The sequence below is a fragment of the Salmo trutta genome, unplaced genomic scaffold, assembly GCF_901001165.1.
Source record: "Salmo trutta unplaced genomic scaffold, fSalTru1.1, whole genome shotgun sequence".
NCBI lineage: Eukaryota > Metazoa > Chordata > Actinopteri > Salmoniformes > Salmonidae > Salmo > Salmo trutta.
The window spans coordinates 3,961,404-3,986,403 of NW_021822992.1; the positions used below are offsets into that span (position 1 = coordinate 3,961,404).

The 25,000-nt window shown below is 46.6% G+C and overlaps 2 protein-coding genes across 7 annotated transcripts in view; one reads left to right on the forward strand and one right to left on the reverse strand.

Moving 5' to 3' along the window:
- Window positions 1-376: 376 nt before the first annotated feature.
- Window positions 377-21,059, forward strand: nipal2 (NIPA like domain containing 2; the record flags this gene model as incomplete). Its single annotated transcript, XM_029746977.1, is given in 8 exon segments — window positions 377-436; window positions 811-932; window positions 7,758-7,854; window positions 8,189-8,324; window positions 9,271-9,359; window positions 15,548-15,611; window positions 17,070-17,167; window positions 20,324-21,059. Coding segments are annotated over 8 exon segments (773 nt in total), but the record flags the coding sequence as incomplete, so codon positions are not given.
- Window positions 21,060-23,173: 2,114 nt separating this feature from the next.
- The window catches only part of LOC115187944 (ribonucleases P/MRP protein subunit POP1-like), a 34,146-nt gene continuing 32,319 nt past the window's right edge, over window positions 23,174-25,000 (reverse strand). For 4 of the 6 annotated variants that reach the window (XM_029747026.1, XM_029747023.1, XM_029747027.1 and 1 more), the window contains one exon: window positions 23,174-24,404. In XM_029747026.1, the coding sequence (XP_029602886.1) occupies window positions 23,708-24,404 (697 nt within the window). In that variant the 3' untranslated portion in view covers window positions 23,174-23,707. The remainder of the gene's footprint in view (window positions 24,405-25,000) is intronic. The other 2 variants (XM_029747024.1, XM_029747025.1) reach the window with 2 other exon arrangements.

The window sequence follows — 25,000 nt, forward strand, 5'->3', positions numbered from 1 at the left end:
CACCTTGCTTTGAGACCATTGGGTTCACCTTCTTTCACCTTGCTTTGAGACCATTGGGTTCACCTTGCTTTCACCTTGCTTTGAGACCATTGGGTTCACCTTGCTTTCACCTTGCTTTCACCTTGCTTTGAGACCATTGGGTTCACCTTGCTTTGTGTTCCTGGGAGTTAGAATGACAGAGTGACAGTATTACTGTGATTATTATTACTACTACTACTACTACTAATATCTAACAAAGGACAGACAGAGAAAGGGACTCTGTAGGAATCTGCGACACGAGAGATTCTCTCAGCCTCTGATTATCAGGGACAAGACTCCTGTACATGTGAGACTGTAGGTGTGTGAGAAGTAAAATGGCTGCCTTTCTCTCTTTCAGCCAGTGCAGCCATCTCTGTGGCGTTCCTTAAAGAGACGCTACGAGCTTCTGATATTGTTGGTAAGTTTGTACACACACACACACACACACACACACACACACACACACACACACACACACACACATAGCCCTAATCAAACCCCTCAGGACATAATCATTGGGATGTTGATAAATTATGTCTGGTTGACGTCTAGGAGGAGAGAGAGGAGCTGGCTAGGTACGAGTTCCCACGTTACAAAACATTATGTCTAGGAAGAGAGAGGAGCTGGCTTGTGACTTGTGTAAATATTATTAGTGTAGTTAGTCAGAGATGGAAATGAAACATGAACTCTGAAGCTCAGTACTGATTAAACAGATCAGTTACTCTGTTGTCATATGATCCTCGGGTGAATGGGATCGTTCAATACTCCTGTGAATCTCTTCCTGTCCTACAGGTGGGGCACTAGCAGTGGTGGGGACCTATCTCCTGGTGACCTTCGCCCCCCACACCTCCACTCACATCACCGCCCACCTGGTCCAAAGATACGCCGTCAGCTGGCAGTTCCTGATTTACCTGGTATGTACACCTGGTATGGACTCTAACCCACACCTGGTATGTACTCTAGCCCATACCTGGTATGCACACCTGGTATGTACTCTAACCCACACCTGGTATGTACTCTAACCCACACCTGGTATGTACACCTGGTATGTACTCTAGCCCACACCTGGTATGTACACCTGGTATGTACTTTAACCCACACCTGGTATGGACTCTAGCCCACACCTGGTATGTACACCTGGTATGTACTCTAGCTCACACCTGGTATGTACTCTAGCCCATACCTGGTATGTACTCTAGCCCACACCTGGTATGTACACCTGGTATGTACTCTAGCCCACACCTGGTATGTACACCAGCCCACACCTGGTATGTACACCTGGTATGTACTCTAACCCACACCTGTTATGTACACCTGGTATGTACTCTAGCCCACACCTGGTATGTACTCTAACTCACACCTGGTATGTACTCTAGCCCACACCTGGTATGTACACCTGGTATGTACTCTAACCCACACCTGGTATGTACACCTGGTATGCACTCTAACCCACACCTGGTATGTACACCTGGTATGCACTCTAACCCACACCTGGTATGTACTCTACACCTGGTATGTACTCTAACCCACACCTGGTATGTACACCAGCCCACACCTGGTATGTACTCTAGCATGTACTCTAAACCCCACCTGGTATGTACTCTAACCCACACCTGGTATGTACTCTAACCCACACCTGGTATGCACTCTAGCCCACACCTGGTATGTACTCTAACCCACACCTGGTATGTACACCTGGTATGTACTCTAACCCACACCTGGTATGTACTCTAACCCACACCTGGTATGTACTCTAACCCACACCTGGTATGTACTCTAACCCACACCTGGTATGTACCCTTCAAACCACGGCCACAATATACTGTATATGTACTCTTCGAACGGCTGCTACAACTACAATATATATGTACATACAGTACCAGTCAAAAGTGGACACACCTGCTCATTCCAGGGTTTTTGTTTATTTGACTATTTTCTACATTGTAGAATAATAGTGAAGACATCAAAACTATGAAATGACACAAATGGAATCATATAGTAACCAAAAAAGTGTTACACAAATCAAAATAGATTTGATATTTTATATTCTTCAAAGTAGCCACCCTTTGCCTTGATGACAGCTTTGCACACTCTTGGCATTCTCTCAACCAGCTTCATGAGAAATGCTTTTCCAACAGTCTTGAAGGAGTTCACACATATGCTGAGCACTTGTTGGCTGATTTTCCTTCACTCTGCGGTGCAACTCATCCCAATTGGGTTGAGGTCTGGTGATTGTGGAGGCCAAGTCATCTGATGCAGCACTGCATCACTCTCCTTCTTGGTCAAATAGCCCTTACACAGCCTGGAGGTGTGTTGGGTCATTGTCCTGTTGAAAAACAAATGATAAGCCCAAACCAGATGGGACGGCGTATCGCTGCAGAATGCTGTGGTAGCCATGCTGGTTAAGCGCGCCTTGAATTCTAAGTAAATCAATGACAGTGTCACCAGCAAAGCACCACCACACCACCTCCTCCTCCTCCATGCTTCACGGTGGGAACCACACATGCAGAGATCATACTTTCAACTACTCTGCGTCTCACAAAGACACAGCAGTTAGAACCAAAAATATCAAATTTGGACTCATCAGACCAAAGGACAGATGTCCACCATTCTAATGTCCATTCTAATGACCAGCAATTATTGGTGTCCTTTAGTAGTGGTTTCTTTGCAGCAATTCGACCATGAAGGCCTGATTCACGCAGTCTCCTCTGAACAGTTGATGTTGAGATGTCTGTTACTTGAACTCTGTGAAGCATTTATTTGGGCTGCGATTTGATGTGCAGTTAACTCTAATGAACTTATTCTCTGCAGCAGAGGGAACTCTGGGTCTTCCTTTCCTGTGGCGGTCCTCATGAGGCTGGTAACTCTAATGAACTTATCCTCTGCAGCAGAGGGAACTCTGGGTCTTCCTTTCCTGTGGCGGTCCTCATGAGGCTGGTAACTCTAATGAACTTATCCTCTGCAGCAGAGGTAACTCTGGGTCTTTCCTGTGGCGGTCCTCATGAGAGACAGTTTCATCATAGCGCTTGATGGTTTTTGCGACTGCACTTGAAGAAACTTTCAAAGTTCTCCGTATTGACTGACCTTCATGTCTTAAAGTAATGATGGACTGTCATTTCTCTTTGCTTATTTGAGCTGTTCTTGCCATAATATGGACTTGGTCTTTTACCAAATAGGGCTATCTTCTGTATACCAACCCTACCTTGTCACAACACAACTGATTGGCTCAAACGCATTAAGAAGGAAAGAAATCCCACAAATTAACAATGTAGAAAACAGTACAAATAAAGAAAAACCCTTGAATGAGTACAGTAGGTGTGTCCAAATTTGACTGGTACTGTATATGTCCTCTTCTCTCCCCCCTACTAAAACCACATATTATAAATGGACTCTTCTCTCCCCCCTACTAAAACCACATATTATAAATGGACTCTTCTCTCCCCCCTACTAAAACCACATATTATAAATGGACTCTTCTCTCCCCCCCTACTAAAACCACATATTATAAATGGACTCTTCTCTCCCCCCTACTAAAACCACATATTATAAATGGACTCTTCTCTCCCCCCTACTAAAACCACATATTATAAATGGACTCTTCTCTCCCCCCAACTAAAACCACATATTATACATGGACTCTTCTCTCCCCCCAACTAAAACCACATATTATAAATGGACTCTTCTCTCCCCCCTACTAAAACCACATATTATAAATGGACTCTTCTCTCCCCCCTACTAAAAACACATATTATAAATGGACTCTTCTCTCCCCCCCTACTAAAACCACCACCACCTATACCGATCAGCTGGTAGCCCAGCAGAGTTAATGCTGCCTGTCTGTCTGTCTGTCTGCCTGTCTGTCTGCCTGCCTGTCTGTCTGTCTGCCTGCCTGCCTGTCTGTCTGTCTGCCTGCCTGCCTGCCTGCCTGCCTGCCTGCCTGTCTGTCTGCCTGTCTGTCTGTCTGTCTGTCTGTCTGCCTGCCTGCCTGCTATATCAGGTCACACCCATTCTCCTCTGTCAGTCATCACATCCTGCTCCAGAATCTCTTATTTACTGAGCGAGGCCTCTGAATGTACTTAGACTGGAACAGGAGGGAGGGAGAGGGGGAATGAGGGAGGGAGGGAGAGGGGGAATGAGGGAGGGAGAAGAAGGGGAATGAGGGAGGGAGGGAGGGAGAGGGGGAATGAATGAGGGAGGGAGGGAGAGGGGGAATGAGGGAGGGAGGGAGAGGGGGAATGAGGGAGGGAGGGAGGGAGAGGGGGAATGAATGAGGGAGGGAGGGAGAGGGGGAATGAGGGAGAGGGGGAATGAGGGAGGGAGGGGGAATGAGAGAGAGAGGAGGGAGAAGAAGGGGAATGAGGGGGAGGGAGGAGAAGGGAGGGAAGGTGAGAGGGGGAATGAGGGAGGGAAGGTGAGAGGGTGACAAATGTGTTGTGTCAACAGACTACAGCCATGGAATGGGAGACATTTTAACATGCTAGAGTTGTTCTGTTGCTGACAGTCCTGACGGATGATGTTTATAGCCGAGTCTCCACTCTTATATATAGAGTACTATTGAAAACACACACAGGAGGCTGGACTACTATTGAACTCTCAAGGATGACTCTGTTTTGGTTCATTCTCATTAAAAGAGGGGTAACAAATTATTTAATTGCACTTTTCTCTACAAGAGTAATTTGTATCAATTAAAGCCATGTGCTCCCTGCTGTTACTATGGTCAGATATCTGTGCTGCTGGCTGAGGACTCTGTTACTGGGATCAGATATCTGTGCTGCTGGCTGAGGACTCTGTTACTGGGATCAGATATCTGTGCTGCTGGCTGAGGACTCTGTTACTGGGATCAGATATCTGTGCTGCTGGCTGAGGACTCTGTTAGTGGGATCAGATATCCGTGCTGCTGGCTGAGGACTCTGTTACTGGGATCAGATATCCGTGCTGCTGGCTGAGGACTCTGTTACTATGATCAGATATCCGTGCTGCTGGCTGAGGACTCTGTTACTATGGTCAGATATCCATGGTGCTGGCTGAGGACTGTGCTGCTGGGATCAGATATCTGTGCTGCTGGCTGAGGACTCTGTTACTATGATCAGATATCTGTGCTGCTGGCTGAGGACTCTGTTACTGGGATCAGATATCCGTGCTGCTGGCTGAGGACTCTGTTACTATGATCAGATATCCGTGCTGCTGGCTGAGGACTCTGTTAGTGGGATCAGATATCTGTGCTGCTGGCTGAGGACTCTGTTACTATGATCAGATATCTGTGCTGCTGGCTGAGGACTCTGTTACTATGATCAGATATCTGTGCTGCTGGCTGAGGACTCTGTTACTATGATCAGATATCCGTGCTGCTGGCTGAGGACTCTGTTACTGGGATCAGATATCCGTGCTGCTGGCTGAGGACTCTGTTACTGGGATCAGATATCCGTGCTGCTGGCTGAGGACTCTGTTACTGGGATCAGATATCCGTGCTGCTGGCTGAGGACTCTGTTGGTGGGATCAGATATCCGTGCTGCTGGCTGAGGACTCTGTTACTGGGATCAGATATCCGTGCTGCTGGCTGAGGACTCTGTTACTGGGATCAGATATCTGTGCTGCTGGCTGAGGACTCTGTTACTGGGATCAGATATCCGTGCTGCTGGCTGAGGACTCTGTTACTATGATCAGATATCTGTGCTGCTGGCTGAGGACTCTGTTACTGGGATCAGATATCTGTGCTGCTGGCTGAGGACTCTGTTACTGGGATCAGATATCTGTGCTGCTGGCTGAGGACTCTGTTAGTGGGATCAGATATCTGTGCTGCTGGCTGAGGACTGTGCTGCTGGCTGAGGACTCTGTTACTATGATCAGATATCCGTGCTGCTGGCTGAGGACTCTGTTACTGGGATCAGATATCCGTGCTGCTGGCTGAGGACTCTGTTACTGGGATCAGATATCGGTGCTGCTGGCTGAGGACTCTGTTACTGGGATCAGATATCCGTGCTGCTGGCTGAGGACTCTGTTGGTGGGATCAGATATCCGTGCTGCTGGCTGAGGACTCTGTTACTGGGATCAGATATCCGTGCTGCTGGCTGAGGACTCTGTTACTGGGATCAGATATCTGTGCTGCTGGCTGAGGACTCTGTTACTGGGATCAGATATCCGTGCTGCTGGCTGAGGACTCTGTTACTATGATCAGATATCTGTGCTGCTGGCTGAGGACTCTGTTACTGGGATCAGATATCTGTGCTGCTGGCTGAGGACTCTGTTACTGGGATCAGATATCTGTGCTGCTGGCTGAGGACTCTGTTAGTGGGATCAGATATCTGTGCTGCTGGCTGAGGACTGTGCTGCTGGCTGAGGACTCTGTTACTGGGATCAGATATCCGTGCTGCTGGCTGAGGACTCTGTTACTGGGATCAGATATCCGTGCTGCTGGCTGAGGACTCTGTTACTGGGATCAGATATCCGTGCTGCTGGCTGAGGACTCTGTTACTGGGATCAGATATCCGTGCTGCTGGCTGAGGACTCTGTTACTGGGATCAGATATCTGTGCTGCTGGCTGAGGACTCTGTTACTGGGATCAGATATCCGTGCTGCTGGCTGAGGATTGTGCTGCTGGCTGAGGACTGTGTTACTGGGATCAGATATCTGTGCTGCTGGCTGAGGACTGTGTTACTGGGATCAGATATCTGTGCTGCTGGATGAGGACTGTGTTACTGGGATCAGATATCCGTGCTGCTGGCTGAGGACTCTGTTACTGGGATCAGATATCCGTGCTGCTGGCTGAGGACTCTGTTACTGGGATCAGATATCTGTGCTGCTGGCTGAGGACTCTGTTACTGGGATCAGATATCCGTGCTGCTGGCTGAGGACTCTGTTACTGGGATCAGATATCTGTGCTGCTGGCTGAGGACTCTGTTACTATGATCAGATATCTGTGCTGCTGGCTGAGGACTGTGCTGCTGGCTGAGGACTCTGTTACTGGGATCAGATATCTGTCCAAGAGAACATGTGTGTTTGGCTGAGCTCTCTACTGGAACAGATGGGGTAGACATCAGTGTTGTAAATGAATGGCTCAGGTCTGGAGAGAGAGAGGTTATCACTGTGAAGCTTTGAGATGGACTGTTTATGGAAACCCGTTCAGTATTATTGATGTTGACGGTTTTTATCATCTCTCTCTCCCCTCCCCATCCCCTCTCTTCCCTCTCTCTCTCCCTCCCCTCTCTTCTCTCCCCCTCCCCTCCCTCTCTCCCTCCCCTCTCCCCCCTCCCCTCCCTCTCTCCCTCCCCTCCCTCTCTTCCCTCTCTCCCTCTCCCTCCCTCTCTTCCCTCCCTCTCTTCCCATCTCTTCCCTCTCTCTCTCCCTCCCCTCCCTCTCTCTTCCCTCCCTCCCCTCCCTCTCTTCCCTCCCTCATCTCTTTCCTTCCTCTCCCCTCTCTCCCTCCCCTCCCTTCCCTCCCTCCCTCTCTCTTCCCTCCCTCCCTCTCTCTCTTCCCTCCCTCCCTCTCTCTATTCCCTCCCTCCCTCCCCCTCTCCTACCTCTCTCCCTCTCTCTCCCTCCCCCTCTCCTACCTCTCTCCCCCTCCCCCTCCCCTACCTCTCTCCCCCTCCCCCTCCCCTACCTCTCTCCCCTCCCCCTCCCCTACCTCTCTCCCCCTCCCCCTCCCCTACCTCTCTCTCTACCCTCCCTCCCTCCCGCTCAACCCTCCCTCCCTCCCGCTCTACCCTCCCTCCCTCCCTCTCTCTCTTCCCTCCCTCCAGTTTCTAGAGGTCATAGTGTTTTCCATCCTGCTCTATTTGTACAAGAGGAGGAATATGAAGCATATAACCATAGTGATGCTGCTGGTGGCTCTGCTGGGTAAGAACTCTGACAGACTCTATGGTGGAATCAAGCATGTAACCATAGTGATGCTGCTGGTGGCTCTGCTGGGTAAGAACTCTGACAGACTCTATGGGGGAATCAAGCATGTAACCATAGTGATGCTGCTGGTGGCTCTGCTGGGTAAGAACTCTGACAGACTCTATGGTGGATATCAAGCATGTAACCATAGTGATGCTGCTGGGTAAGAACTCCGACAGACTCTATGGGGTGGGTTTGCTTTGAACGTTTTTTTTGGGTTATCGTGTTCAGAATGGGATGCATTACTCCAGGAAGTACTTAGTAAAGTTATCCCTGTTTGTTGTTGTTTTAGCCTCCCTGACGGTGATCTCAGTGAAAGCGGTCTCTGGGATGATCACTGAGTCCATAAAAGGACATCTCCAGCTCACCTACCCCATCTTCTACGTCATGCTGGTGGTTATGGTGGCCTCCTGTGCCTTCCAGATAAAGTACGTCCAACGTTTCTCTACTTCCCCTGATTTTAATCTCATTTCTACAGAGTATTGAAGAAAAGGTGAAGAGTGAAAGTGTATTGGACATTGTGATCTGGTCACAGCAGAACTGGGATGGATGAATCTCCGGTATTATGATGGACGAAGCTCCGGTATTGTGATGGATGAATCTCCGGTATTATGATGGACGAAGCTCCGGTATTATGATGGATGAATCTCCGGTATTATGATGGATGAATCCACCGTGTGATGGGATGAAGCTCCGGTATTATGATGGATGAAGCTCCGGTATTATGATGGATGAATCTCCGGTATTGTGATGGACGAAGCTCCGGTATTATGATGGATGAAGCTCCGGTATTATGATGGATGAATCCACCGTGTGATGGATGAAGCTCCGGTATTATGATGGATGAATCCACCGTGTGATGGATGAATCCACCGTGTGATGGATGAAGCTCCGGTATTATGATGGATGAATCCACCGTGTGATGGATGAATCCACCGTGTGATGGATGAAGCTCCGGTATTGTGATGGATGAATCCACCGTGTGATGGATGAAGCTCCGGTATTATGATGGATGAATCCACCGTGTGATGGATGAATCCACCGTGGGATGGATGAAGCTCCGGTATAATGATGGATGAATCCACCGTGCGATGGATGAATCCACCGTGCGATGGAAGAAGCCACCGTGCGATGGATGAATCTACCGTGCGATGGATGAATCCACCGTGCGATGGATGAATCCACCGTGTGATGGATGAAGCTCCGGTATTATGATGGATGAATCCACCGTGCGATGGATGAATCCACCGTGCGATGGATGAATCCACCGTGCGATGGAAGAAGCCACCGTGCGATGGATGAATCCACCGTGTGGGTGGTAATATCATGGCCCTCAGAGGCCTCTCTCTTTAATCTGTCCTTCACTGTTCTCAGGTTCCTTAATCAAGCCATGAAGCTGTTTGATGCCACGGAGGTCGTCCCCATTAACTTTGTGTTCTTCACTGCCAGTGCCATCACCGCAGGTACGCTAGTTAACCACAACTCTGAGCAGCACTGTCACCAGGTGTTAAATATTCTATATAGATTATATATCTCATCGTTTTCATCGTCCATTTACAGCTAATTGGCCAGTGTTAATCTATTATTCACAGCTAATTGGCTGGTGTTACCTAGTGTTAATCTATTATTCACAGCTAATTGGTCAGTGTTACCTAGTGTTAATCTATTATTCACAGCTAATTGGCTGGTGTTACCTAGTGTTAATCTATTATTCACAGCTAATTGGCCGGTGTTAATCTATTATTCACAGCTAATTGGCCAGTGTTAATCTATTATTCACAGCTAATTGGCCGGTGTTAATCTATTATTCACAGCTAATTGGCCGGTGTTAATCTATTATTCACAGCTAATTGGCCGGTGTTACCTAGTGTTAATCTATTATTCACAGCTAATTGGCCGGTGTTAATCTATTATTCACAGCTAATTGGCCGGTGTTACCTAGTGTTAATCTATTATTCACAGCTAATTGGCCGGTGTTAATCTATTATTCACAGCTAATTGGCTGGTGTTACCTAGTGTTAATCTATTATTCACAGCTAATTGGCTGGTGTTACCTAGTGTTAATCTATTATTCACAGCTAATTGGCCAGTGTTACCTAGTGTTAATCTATTACACCACTGTGTTATGATAACTTGGCCATATGATATATTTAATTTCATAACACTAAAAGTGTTAATTCCCTAACACTGACCAAGTGTAACAGCATCAGCACTAAACACAGTCTTAATTTAACACTAAAAAGTGTGGACCTGTAGACACTGCCCTAATGGTAAATGTAACACTTTCAGTGTTGATGTAACACTGGAGAATTATGTTCCTCTATGAACCTGTAGACAGCATTATGTTCCTCTAGCCACCTCTATGAACCTGTAGACAGCGTTATGTTCCTCTAGCCACCTCTATGAACCTGTAGACAGCATTATGTTCCTCTAGCCACCTCTATGAACCAGTAGACAGCATTACGTTCCTCTAGCCACCTCTATGAACCAGTAGACAGCATTATGTTCCTCTAGCCACCTCTATGAACCTGTAGACAGCATTATGTTCCTCTAGCCACCTCTATGAACCTGTAGACAGCATTATGTTCCTCTAGCCACCTCTATGAACCTGTAGACAGCGTTATGTTCCTCTAGCCACCTCTATGAACCTGTAGACAGCATTATGTTCCTCTAGCCACCTCTATGAACCTGTAGACAGCATTATGTTCCTCTAGCCACCTCTATGAACCTGTAGACAGCATTATGTTCCTCTAGCCACCTCTATGAACCTGTAGACAGCATTATGTTCCTCTAGCCACCTCTATGAACCTGTAGACAGCATTATGTTCCTCTAGCCACCTCTATGAACCTGTAGACAGCATTATGTTCCTCTAGCCACCTCTATGAACCTGTAGACAGCATTATGTTCCTCTAGCCACCTCTATGAACCAGTAGACAGCATTATGTTCCTCTAGCCACCTCTATGAACCTGTAGACAGCATTATGTTCCTCTAGCCACCTCTATGAACCTGTAGACAGCATTATGTTCCTCTAGCCACCTCTATGAACCTGTAGACAGCGTTATGTTCCTCTAGCCACCTCTATGAACCTGTAGACAGCATTATGTTCCTCTAGCCACCTCTATGAACCTGTAGACAGCATTATGTTCCTCTAGCCACCTCTATGAACCTGTAGACAGCATTATGTTCCTCTAGCCACCTCTATGAACCAGTAGACAGCATTATGTTCCTCTAGCCACCTCTATGAACCTGTAGACAGCATTATGTTCCTCTAGCCACCTCTATGAACCTGTAGACAGCATTATGTTCCTCTAGCCACCTCTATGAACCTGTAGACAGCATTATGTTCCTCTAGCCACCTCTATGAACCTGTAGACAGCATTATGTTCCTCTAGCCACCTCTATGAACCTGTAGACAGCGTTATGTTCCTCTAGCCACCTCTATGAACCTGTAGACAGCATTATGTTCCTCTAGCCACCTCTATGAACCTGTAGACAGCACGATTATGTTCCTCTAGCCACCTCTATGAACCTGTAGACAGCATTATGTTCCTCTAGCCACCTCTATGAACCTGTAGACAGCATTATGTTCCTCTAGCCACCTCTATGAACCTGTAGACAGCATTATGTTCCTCTAGCCACCTCTATGAACCTGTAGACAGCATTATGTTCCTCTAGCCACCTCTATGAACCTGTAGACAGCATTATGTTCCTCTAGCCACCTCTATGAACCTGTAGACAGCATTATGTTCCTCTAGCCACCTCTATGAACCTGTAGACAGCATTATGTTCCTCTAGCCACCTCTATGAACCTGTAGACAGCGTTATGTTCCTCTAGCCACCTCTATGAACCTGTAGACAGCGTTATGTTCCTCTAGCCACCTCTATGAACCTGTAGACAGCGTTATGTTCCTCTAGCCACCTCTATGAACCTGTAGACAGCATTATGTTCCTCTAGCCACCTCTATGAACCTGTAGACAGCGTTATGTTCCTCTAGCCACCTCTATGAACCTGTAGACAGCATTATGTTCCTCTAGCCACCTCTATGAACCTGTAGACAGCGTTATGTTCCTCTAGCCACCTCTATGAACCTGTAGACAGCATTATGTTCCTCTAGCCACCTCTATGAACCTGTAGACAGCGTTATGTTCCTCTAGCCACCTCTATGAACCTGTAGACAGCATTATGTTCCTCTAGCCACCTCTATGAACCTGTAGACAGCATTATGTTCCTCTAGCCACCTCTATGAACCTGTAAACAGCGTTATGTTCTTCACATTTTTCTTTTTTCTTTTTTTCTCACTAGGCAAGTCAGTAAAGAACAAATTTGTATTTACAATGACGACCTACCAGGGAACAGTGGTTTAACTGCCTTGTTCAGGGGGCAGAACGACAGATTTTTACCTTGTCAGCTCGGGGATTCGAACTTGCAACCTTTCAGTTACTAGTCCAACGCTCTAACCACTAGGCTACCTGCCTCCCCCCTCTAACCACTAGGCTACCTGCCTCCCCCCTCTAACCGCTAGGCTACCTGCCTCCCCCCTCTAACCGCTAGGCTACCTGCCTCCCCCCTCTAACCGCTAGGCTACCTGCCTCTCCCCTCTAACCGCTAGGCTACCTGCCTCCCCCCTCTAACCGCTAGGCTACCTGCCTCCCCCCTCTAACCACTAGGCTACATCACCTGTCTATTTGTATCCCCTGAGCTCTCAGCCAGCCAGACCGTTGTGTTGTCAGCCTCATCAATAGCACTATGATTAGATCTGGTAAGACTGCAATAGGATAGATTGACTCTGTTTAGACTGCAATAGGATAGATTGACTCTGTTTAGACTGCAATAGGATAGATTGACTCTGTTTAAACTGCAATAGGATAGATTGACTCTGTTTAGACTGCAATAGGATAGATTGACTCTGTTTAGACTGCAATAGGATAGATTGACTCTGTTTAGACTGCAATAGGATAGATTGACTCTGTTTAGACTGCAATAGGATAGATTGACTCTGTTTAGACTGCAATAGGATAGATTGACTCTGTTTAGACTGCAATAGGATAGATTGACTCTGTTTAGACTGCAATAGGATAGATTGACTCTGTTTAGACTGCAATAGGGAGGGGATGAATCAACGACCAATACAGTTATCAATAATGTGAGGGGGGGGCGTTGGATGGAAATGGCCACATCTAAAATGGCCAACTACTCCCTTTTAAGTGCACTACTTTTGACCAGAGCCCTATGGGGCCCTTGTTAAAAGTAGTGCACTATGTAGGGTGCCATTGGGTCCTGGTATAAAGTGGTGCACTATATAGGGTGTCATTGGGTCCTGGTATATAGTAGTGCACTATATAGGGTGCCATTGGGTCCTGGTCTAAAGTAGTGCACTATATAGGGAATAGGGTGCCATTGGGTCCTGTTATAAAGTGGTGCACTATATAGGGAATAGGGTGCCATTGGGTCCTGTTATAAAGTGGTGCACTATATAGGGAATAAGGTGCCTTTGGGTCCTGGTCTAAAGTTGTGCACTATATAGGGTGCCATTTGGGACACCCCAGGAGTTCTAGGGGGATCCCTGAGCTTGACATTATTCCCAACAGACATCAGCATTGACTGTTGTCATCACCAATCCATCTCTCAGCAAGATGTATAATAATGCCTATTAAAACAGGAGTTAAGTCCACGGATTTCCCTCAGACTATTCCAGTACAGATTTCCCTCTGAGACTATTCCAGTACAGATTCCCCTCTGAGACTATTCCAGTTGAGATTTCCCTCTGAGACTATTCCAGTACAGATTTCCCTCTGAGACTATTCCAGTTGAGATTTCCCTCTGAGACTATTCCAGTTGAGATTTCCCTCTGAGACTATTCCAGTTGAGATTTCCCTCGGAGACTATTCCAGTACAGATTTCCCTCTGTGACTATTCCAGTACAGATTTCCCTCTGTGACTATTCCAGTACAGATTCCCCTCTGAGACTATTCCAGTTGAGATTTCCCTCTGTGACTATTCCAGTTCAGATTTCCCTCTGAGACTATTCCAGTTGAGATTTCCCTCTGAGACTATTCCAGTACAGATTTCCCTCTGAGACTATTCCAGTACAGATTCCCCTCTGAGACTATTCCAGTTGAGATGAGCTCTGTTGGGAGAAAAGGAAAACGTTTTGTTTCCTATAGCTCTGCTGTGATAACTCCCTGGGATAACATCTGTGATAACATCTGTGATAACTCCCTGGGATAACATCAGAAGTCTATGGGTAACGCCCTCAGTGATGGTGACTCACTGATGTGAACTAGGGAACCATTTCTTTGTCTGCTTTTTCCTTTCTCACTCTCCTCTCCCTCTCCCTTTCTCCCTGTCTCTGCCTCTCCTTTCTGTCTCTCCTTTCTGTCTCTCTCCATCTCCTCGTCTCTGCCTCCCCTTTCTGTCTCTCTCCATCTCCCTGTCTCTGCCTCCCTCTCCCTGTCTCTGCCTCTCCTTTCTGTCTCTCTCCATCTCCCTGTCTCTCCTTTCTGTCTCTCTCCATCTCCCTGCCTCTCCTCTCCATCTCCCTGTCTCTGCCTCTCCTTTCTGTCTCTCTCCATCTCCCTGTCTCTCTCCATCTCCTCTCCCTGTCTCTCTCCTTTCACCATCTCCTGTCCCTCCTTTCTGTTTCTCTCCATCTCCCTGTCTCTGCCTCTCCTTTCTGTCTCTCTCCATCTCCCTGTCTCTGCCTCTCCTCTCCATCTCCCTGTCTCTGCCTCTCCTTTCTCCATCTCCTGTCTCTGTCCCTCCTTTCTGTTTCTCTCCATCTCCCCGGGGACTCTAGAATCACTGCTGTCTCTTTTAAACGGTCCAACAGAATCACTCAGTTTTACACGGCCTCCCGAGTGGCGCAGTGTCACTACAGCCTGGGGATCGATCCCAGGCTGTTTATACAACTGGCCGTGACCAGGAGTCCCATTGGCCCAGCGTCGTCCGGGTTAGGGGAGGGTTTGGCCGCGGGGAGGGGGGGGCTTTCCTTGGCTTATCGCGCTCTAGCGACTCCTTGTGGCGGGCCGGCCGCCTGCAGGCTGACCTCGGTCGTCAGTTGAACGGTGGTTTCCTCCGACACATTGGTGCAGCTGACTTCAGGGCTAAGCGGGCGCGTGTTAAGAAGTGTGGTTTGGCGGGTCATGTTTCAGAGGACACATGACTCAACCTTCGCCTCACGAGCCCGTTGGGGAGTTGCAGCGATGAGACAAGAAATTGGCGATAAGATAATCACTCGGCCTGGCTCACTCTGTTTTCCCCATCTCTGGAGGACTTCTTTTTGTTGTTCTGTGACTCTGCCAGGCTAACTCCGTGCAACTCCACTGAAAACCTAAAAGAGTGCATCCCAAATGGCACCCTATTCCCTAGATAGTGCACTACTTCCTATAGGCCCTGGTCAAAAGTAGTGCACTAAATAAAGACAAGGATGGCATTTGGGGACGTAGACAAAATGTTTCATGATCTGGTGCTCCATACTAATAAGAGTTTATCCTCCAGATATGGACAGCTGCCTCTCTCTGCCTCTCTCTCTCTGCCTCTCTCTCTCTGCCTCTCTCTGCCTCTCTCTCTCTCTGCCTCTCTCTCTCTGCCTCTCTCTCTCTCTGATGTTGTTTTGGCTTGGTGTTAAACTACTTATTTTCTTTTGCAGGAATAGTATTTTACCAGGAATTCCAGGGGTTGGCATTGCTTAATATATTAATGTTTCTCTTTGGGTAAGTAGTATGCAAAACCCCATTAGTACTGTCTTTTTAACAATACAGGCCTTGACTTTCCTCTGAATACAGGCCTTGGCATTCCTCTAAATACAGCCTTGGCATTCCACCTGAATACAGGCCTTGGCATTCCTCTAAATACAGGCCTTGGCGTTCCTCTAAATACAGCCTTGGCATTCCTCTAAATACAGGCCTTGGCATTCCACCTGAATACAGGCCTTGGCATTCCTCTAAATACAGCCTTGGCATTCCACCTGAATACAGGCCTTGACATTCCTCTAAATACAGGCCTTGACATTCCACCTGAATACAGGCCTTGACATTCCTCTAAATACAGGCCTTGACATTCCACCTGAATACAGGCCTTGGCATTCCACCTGAATACAGGCCTTGACATTCCTCTAAATACAGGCCTTGGCATTCCACCTGAATACAGGCCTTGGCATTCCTCTAAATACAGCCTTGGCATTCCACCTGAATACAGGCCTTGACATTCCTCTAAATACAGGCCTTGACATTCCACCTGAATACAGGCCTTGACATTCCTCTAAATACAGGCCTTGGCATTCCACCTGAATACAGGCCTTGGCATTCCTCTAAATACAGCCTTGGCATTCCACCTGAATACAGGCCTTGACATTCCTCTAAATACAGGCCTTGACATTCCACCTGAATACAGGCCTTGACATTCCTCTAAATACAGGCCTTGACATTCCACCTGAATACAGGCCTTGACATTCCCTCTAAATACAGGCCTTGACATTACACCTAAATACAGGCCTTGGCATTCCTCTAAATACAGGCCTTGGCATTCCTCTAAATACAGCCTTGGCATTCCACCTGAATACAGGCCTTGACATTCCTCTAAATACAGGCCTTGACATTCCACCTGAATACAGGCCTTCCTTGACATTCTACCTGAATACAGGCCTTGACATTCCACCTGAATACAGGCCTTGACATTACACCTAAATGCAGGCCTTGGCATTCCTCTAAATACAGGCCTTGACATTCCTCTAAATACAGGCCTTGACATTCCTCTAAATACAGGCCTTGACATTCCACCTAAATACAGGCCTTGACATTCCACCTAAATACAGGCCTTGACATTCCACCTAAATACAGGCCTTGACATTCCACCTAAATACAGGCCTTGACATTCCTCTAAATACAGGCCTTGACATTCCCTCTAAATACAGGCCTTGACATTCCTCTAAATACAGGCCTTGACATTCCTCAATGTGACATCCAGAGCAGGGACTGTGGATACTTTTCAGTCCCTGTATCTGGTTACTTTTAATGGAGTTTAGTACACCGTCCCAATGATCTCCAGAGACCGTATCACTCTGAGGGGTCAGATAACTCCAAAATGAACCCCAAAATTGTAAACGCTGTGATTCTAACTCCTTGATTTTTAGAGTGATATCTGAACATAACCCTCTCTCTGAACTCTTCCAGCTGTCTGCTCTCGTTCATTGGAGTTTTCCTGATAGCCAGAGACAGACCTAAGATCAAGCCTGAAAACATAACCTTTATAGCCATGGGGAAAATCCCAGGTAACTATATACTTCTCTTACAACAAATAGAATTGGATGAGAGCATTGTGAAACATCTTGATTTAATATCTATGACTATATTTCTACAAGTAAAAGAAAACGTCTGAAACTAAATCCCCCGGTCCAACAGTACACATTATTAATTGTAACCCTTGTGTCAAGGGTTACAACAAAACTGTGTACTGTTGGGGGGGGGGTACTGGAGGACCGGAGTTGGGCTGTTGGGGGGGTACTGGAGGACCGGAGTTGGGGGGGGGGGGGGGTACTGGAGGACCGGAGTTGGGCTGTTGGGGGGGTACTGGAGGACCGGAGTTGGGCTGTTGGGGGGGTACTGGAGGACCGGAGTTGGGCAGTTGGGGGGGTACTAGAGGACCGGAGTTGGGCTGTTGGGGGGGTACTGGAGGACCGGAGTTGGGCTGTTGGGGGGGGGGGGGGGGGGGTACTGGAGGACCGGAGTTGGGCTGTAAACCTGTTCAGATATCCCTCAATAGCCAGGTGCTTAATGTGAGGTTAACTCTTAACGTTGTGAATGTGCATTATCCCCAGCAACAGAATAACATGGTGAATGTGCATTATCCCTAGCAACAGAATAACATGGTGAATGTGCATTATCCCCAGCAACAGAATAACATGGTGAATGTGAATTATCCCCAAGCAATAGAATAACATGGTGAATGTGCATTAACCCCAAGCAACAGAATAACATGGTGAATGTGCATTATCCCCAAGCAACATAATAACATGGTGAATGTGCATTATCCCCAAGCAACATAATAACATGGTGAATGTGCATTATCCCCAGCAACAGAATAACATGGTGACTGTGCATTATCCGCAAGCAACAGAATAACATGGTGAATGTGCATTATCCGCAAGCAACAGAATAACATGGAGAATGTGCATTATCCCCAAGCAACAGAATAACATGGTGAATGTGCATTATCCCCAGCAGCAGAATAACATGGTGAATGTGCATTATCCCCAGCAGCAGAATAACATGGTAAATGTGCATTATCCCCAGCAGCAGAATAACATGGTGAATGTGCATTATCTCCAAGCAACAGAATAACATGGTGAATGTCCATTATCCCCAGCAACAGAATAACATGGTGACTGTGCATTATCCCCAGCAACAGAATAACATGGTGAATGTGCATTATCCGCAAGCAACAGAATAACATGGTGAATGTGCATTATCCCCAAGCAACAGAATAACATGGTGAATGTGCATTATCCCCAAGCAACAGAATAACATGGTGAATGTGCATAATTCCCAAGCAACAGAATAACATGGTGAATGTGCATTATCCCCGGCAACAGAATAACATGGTGAATGTGCATTATCCCCGGCAACAGAATAACATGGTGAATGTGCATTATCCCCGGCAACAGAATAACATGGTGAATGTGCATTATCCCCAGCAACAGAATAACATGGTGAATGTGCATTATCCGCAAGCAACAGAATAACATGGTGAATGTGCATTATCCCCAAGCAACAGAATAACATGGTGAATGTGCATTATTCCCAAGCAACAGAATAACATGGTGAATGTGCATTATTCCCAAGCAACAGAATAACATGGTGAATGTGCATTATCCCCGGCAACAGAATAACATGGTGACTGTGCATTATCCCCAGCAACAGAATAACATGGTGACTGTGCATTATCCCCAGCAACAGAATAACATGGTGAATGTGCATTATCCGCAAGCAACAGAATAACATGGTGAATGTGCATTATCACCAAGCAACAGAATAACATGGTGAATGTGCATTATCCCCAAGCAACAGAATAACATGGTGAATGTGCATTATCCCCAGCAGCAGAATAACATGGTGAATGTGCATTATCCCCAGCAACAGAATAACATGGTGAATGTGCATTAACCCCAGCAACAGAATAACATGGTGAATGTGCATTATCTCCAAGCAACAGAATAACATGGTGAATGTGCATTATCCCCAAGCAACAGAATAACATGGTGAATGTGCATTATCCCCAGCAGCAGAATAACATGGTGAATGTGCATTATTCCCAGCAACAGAATAACATGGTGAATGTGCATTAACCCCAGCAACAGAATAACATGGTGAATGTGCATTATCACCAAGCAACAGAATAACATGGTGAATGTGCATTATCCCCAGCAACAGAATAACATGGTGAATGTGCATTATCACCAAGCAACAGAATAACATGGTGAATGTGCATTAGCCCCAGCAACAGAATAACATGGTGAATGTGCATTATCTCCAAGCAACAGAATAACATGGTGAATGTGCATTATCCCCAAGCAACAGAATAACATGGTGAATGTGCATTATCACCAAGCAACAGAATAACATGGTGAATGTGCATTATCCCCAAGCAACAGAATAACATGGTGACTGTGCATTATCCCCAGCAGCAGAATAACATGGTGAATGTGCATTATCCCCAGCAACAGAATAACATGGTGAATGTGCATTAACCCCAGCAACAGAATAACATGGTGAATGTGCATTATCACCAAGCAACAGAATAACATGGTGAATGTGCATTAGCCCCAGCAACAGAATAACATGGTGAATATGCATTATCTCCAAGCAACAGAATAACATGGTGAATGTGCATTAGCCCCAGCAACAGAATAACATGGTGAATATGCATTACCCCCAAGCAACAGAATAACATGGTGAATGTGCATTAACCCCAGCAGCAGAATAACATGGTAAATGTGCATTATCCCCAGCAGCAGAATAACATGGTGAATGTGCATTATCCCCAGCAACAGAATAACATGGTGAATATGCATTATCCCCAAGCAACAGAATAACATGGTGAATGTGCATTATCCCCAAGCAACAGAATAACATGGTGAATGTGCATTATCCCCAAGCAACAGAATAACATGGTGAATGTGCATTATCCCCAGCAACAGAATAACATGGTGACTGTGCATTATCCCCAGCAACAGAATAACATGGTGAATGTGCATTAACCCCAAGCAACAGAATAACATGGTGAATGTGCATTATCCCCAGCAACAGAATAACATGGTGAATGTGCATTATCCCCAAGCAACAGAATAACATGGTGAATATGCATTATCCCCAAGCAACAGACCACCTCTCTAACGATCTATATGTGTTGTCTCTTGTCTCCGCTACAGGGAGAAGATCTAAAGATCAGGTCCAGCCGGAGGCTAAAAGCAACACATACGGATCTCTGGCAGCTAAACTCATGTGTAACAAACCTGGTCCACAGGACGACTCCTAATGTCACCCAGCCCAGAGCCACACCTGTCTGTCTGTGTACAGAGACTACCTGTGTCAACACTACACACACACTACATACACACCCTACACACTATATACACACACACACACACTACACACACACACACTACCTACACACACCTACACACACCACACACACACACTACAGACACACACACACTACCTACACACCTCTCTCCTGGGTTGCCAGACTGAATGACTGACTACAGGGACAAAGTGAGAGCACTGTCTCCATACTGTATTTACAGCAGGATTATGACTGCTTTAGCAAAAATTACCCAGAAATCCTAGTATCTTCTATCTCGCTCCTGATTCCAGGAGTCTTGGGGACTCTGGGGGAAAAACCTGGACATCTTGGGGAAAGTTATCAGGGAATTGAACTCTGGTGCTACAGATACCGAGGAGATATCTCAGGATCCAACCCAAAATGCACTACAGACACCAATAAAACATTATTTCATTCTCAAGGGAGGTGGCTGTCCTGACGAACCACCTGATTATTCTCTGTTCATACGAAAGCAACTGTTGGAACGAATTTCTGATGAGACACTTTTAATATGATTTCTATCATTGATTTGTTAATAAAACTGGAATGTGGATATTTAAAAAGTTGTTTCTCGAGGTCTTTAGAAACTCTGGCTGGCAAAGCAGGAATAACAGCGCACTCTGCTGGTCGTAACGAGAATTACTATTTAACGACATCTCAAGGCCAGTAGACAACTTTTTAAATCATCAGACAGAACAGAAAGTAGGATATTTGTTCAAGCTAATAACCTCGGATATCCAGGCTTCGCTCAACAAGACGAGATTTGGAAGGATGGCCTCAGGACTACATCACCCACTTATTTACCTTTTAGTACCTGGCTGGGGGTTGCATCACACACTACACGGACATTTTAAAATGTTACAGCTTCACCCTTTTTTCAAAATCATAATTTTCTGAATTGCATTTCAGAGAGGTGTGTAATACAGTTTAACTGCCATACTGCCAGTTAGGGCTGAGCCTACGTCTTCCTTCAGCCTACGTCTTCAGGTGACTCCAATGCTTCCCACAGTTGTCGAAGTTGGCTGTTGGACCATTGGGAAACGGTTGAGCGTGAAAAACCCAGCAGCGTTGCAGTTCTTGACACATTCAAACAGGTGCGCCTGGCACCTACAGTGAGGGGGGAAAAAGTATTTGATCCCCTGCTGATTTTGTACATTTGCCCACTTTACAAAGAAATGATCAGTCTATAATTTTAATGGTAGGTTTATTTCAACAGTGAGAGACAGAATAACAACAAAAAAATCCTGAAAAACATGTTATAAAATGATTTGCATTTTAATGAGGGAAATAAGTATTTGACCCCTCTGCAAAACATGGCTTAGTACTTGTTGGCAATCACAGAGGTCAGACGTTTCTTGTAGTTGGCCACCAGGTTTGCACACATCTCAGGAGGGATTTTGTCCCACTCCTCTTTGCAGATCTTCTCCAAGTCATTAAGGTTTCGAGGCTGACGTTTGGCAACTCGAACCTTCAGCTCCCTCCACAGATTTTCTATGGGATTAAGGTCTGGAGACTGGCTAGGCCACTCCAGGACCTTAATGTGCTTCTTCTTGAGCCACTCCTTTGTTGCCTTGGCCGTGTGTTTTGGGTCATTGGCCATTTACCCATACACAATCAAGGCTTGAAAGTCCTTCATTAACCTGTCTCCTCACTTTCATCTACACTGATTTGAAGTGGATTTAACAGGTGACATCAATAAGGGATCATAGCTTTCACCTGGATTCACCTGATCAGTCTGTCATGGAAAGAGCAGGTGTTCCTAATGTTTTGTCCAGTCCTGGTCAGTCTGTCATGGAAATAATCTAATCCTAATGTCTTGTGAGCTCAGTGAGGGCATGTGCTGAGGTGCAGAGAATCAGATGTGTACCTTACACTATATTGACAATAATACATTTTATTTGGTAGATGCCTTTCAGGATACTCAAGGACATCGTACATAAAATATATTTCATTTAGGCCTATGTAATGAATTTTAAATTATGCTTGAATATTTAAATGGGGAAAAAATATAAAACAAACTGCAGCCAATCAGCTTATCAATTTCATAATAAGGGGTGTGTTCTGGCACATGTCACTTCCTGCTACCATGTGCAGTAAACAGTAGCTGTCTTCCCTGTGGCTCAGTTGGTAGAGCATGGTGTTTACAACGCCAGGGTTGTGGGTTCGATTCCCACAGGGGGCAAGTACAAAAAAAAAAAAAAAATGTATGCATTCACTACTGTAAGTCGCTCTGGATAAGAGCGTCTGCTAAATGACTAAAATGTAAATGTCTATCGCTGTGCAGGCTAGGCTACGCACCGTTAGCTAGACAACTACCATGTGCAGTAAACGGTAGCGATCGCTGTGCAGGCTAGGCTACACACCGTTAGCTAGACAACTACCATGTGCAGTAAACAGTAGCGATCGCTGTGCAGGCTAGGCTACGCACCGTTAGCTAGCTCTCACTAGACAACAACCATGTGCAGTAAACGGTAGCTATCGCTGTGCAGGCTAGGCTACAGGTGTGCTGGCTAGCCTGCACAGCGATAGCTATCGTTTACTGCACATGGTAGTTGTCTAGTGAGACCTAGCTGGCTGGCTAGCTAGCTACCATGTGCAGTAAACAGTAGCTATCGCTGTGCAGGCTAGGCTACACTAACACAGTGTTTGACAGGGAATAGGCTTTAGGTAACTCAGATTGGAGTAGAGGGATTTTATTTTTTTATTGTCAACCATTTCAACTAGAGCTCTCAAATCCAACAAATATCTGTTTTCACACAAAAAAATGGGAATCGAGGCAAACCAAAGAATGACTGATGTCTTCTCTACAGAGCCAGTACACACCCAGTCACAATCTGAAGACAATCCCTTCGATGAAAACAATTATTCAACTCAAAAATTAACTGTCATTTCAACTCAAATGAAAACTCACAGAAAAACCTTATAGGGAATTATTATCAAGCAAAAGTTCTTCCACTCAAACAATGTGGCATTCAGTATGTGTCATGTTGTGTGTGTGCATGCCAGGCATTTCATATCTAGTACCCCTAACAGAGGTGAGGTGAAGGGACTCACACAAGGCACAAGGCTTTTCCTCAGAACACAGTCTGTGCGAAGCGGTACTGAACACTCAGTACTCCTCAGACCTCTATGTTGATCTTAGCGAAGCGGTACTGAACACGCAGTACTCCTCAGACCTCTATGTTGATCTTAGCGAAGCGGTACTGAACACTCAGACCTCTATGTTGATCTTAGCGAAGCGGTACTGCAGTGACCCGGGGTTCCGGAGCAGCACCAGTCCTCTCTGGCTTTCAGGCTGTCTGAGCAGGGTGTGAAGGAGACCAGTAAGACTGAGGAGCCCCAGAGCTTCCCCACAGCCAGCCGACAGGGAGAAGTCCCCCTGGGTCACCCAGCCCAGAGTCACCCTGGAGCAGTGGGAGGTCACGCTGGGCAGGGGCTCCGGCCAGAGACCCAGAGTCAAGGCTGAGGTACAGGAGGAAGAGAGGGTGGTGAGGCTGGATGAGGAACTAGGATCAGGACCAGGGTTGACACTAGGGATTGAGGTAGAAGCAGGGTCAGACTGCTTGTTTTCAGGTTTAATGTGGTCCTTCTTGCGTGGCCGTTTGACGCGGCTCTTGAAGTGGTCAGTGTGGAGAGGCTCCTGGGGGCCGGCGCAGCCGGGCTCCTTACGTACCAGCTGGAGGTCCTCCGCGGTGGGGACACACACCAGGGCGTGCTGCTCCGGTTGGCCCTTGGCGACGAGGGAGAGACGGGTCCACACCAGGCTGCTGCCACCGCCGTGTGCCGAGAGGAGAGAGGCTGCGACGTTACGGTTGAGTTGTGGCGTTGATCCCAGGTTACGTGCCCTCTGACATTTAGAGGATGTGGGGCGACACCAAGCTGACAGCTGCCTTAGAGACTTCCTATTCCTGTTGAACACAGAGACAACCAATTAGGGTTCAGTGTTTTATACCGCAGAACCCAATCGTGGCTCAGCGTTTATAAAAAAAACGGCCACTACTTCTAGGAAAGCCATTTTGTATCCTCAGTGGACCAACAAAGTGGTCTTAAAAAGGTATAAAACGTTGTGTTTTTTTTTTAACCGCTCAGTGATTCACAGCGCTACAAAAAAAAATGGATTCAGCCAAAACGCAGTAAAATCACAATTTGAGCTCATGAAGTCAGACATTACTCTATAAACTGTTGATTTTAGGAGGATAATCTCTGATGTAGGGCAGTAAATTTGGGTCTGGATGTTCTCATTGTGAAAGGCATGCTGGGTAGGGGTTATGCATCAGAGCTGTCAGACACTACACTACACTGTGGGAGAAAGGCATGCTGGGTAGGGGTTTATGCGTCAGAGCTGTCAGACACTACACTACACTGTGGGAGAAAGGCATGCTGGGTAGGGGTTATGCATCAGAGCTGTCAGACACTACACTACACTGTGGGAGAAAGGCATGCTGGGTAGGGGTTATGCATCAGAGCTGTCAGACACTACGCTACACTGTGGGAGAAAGGCATG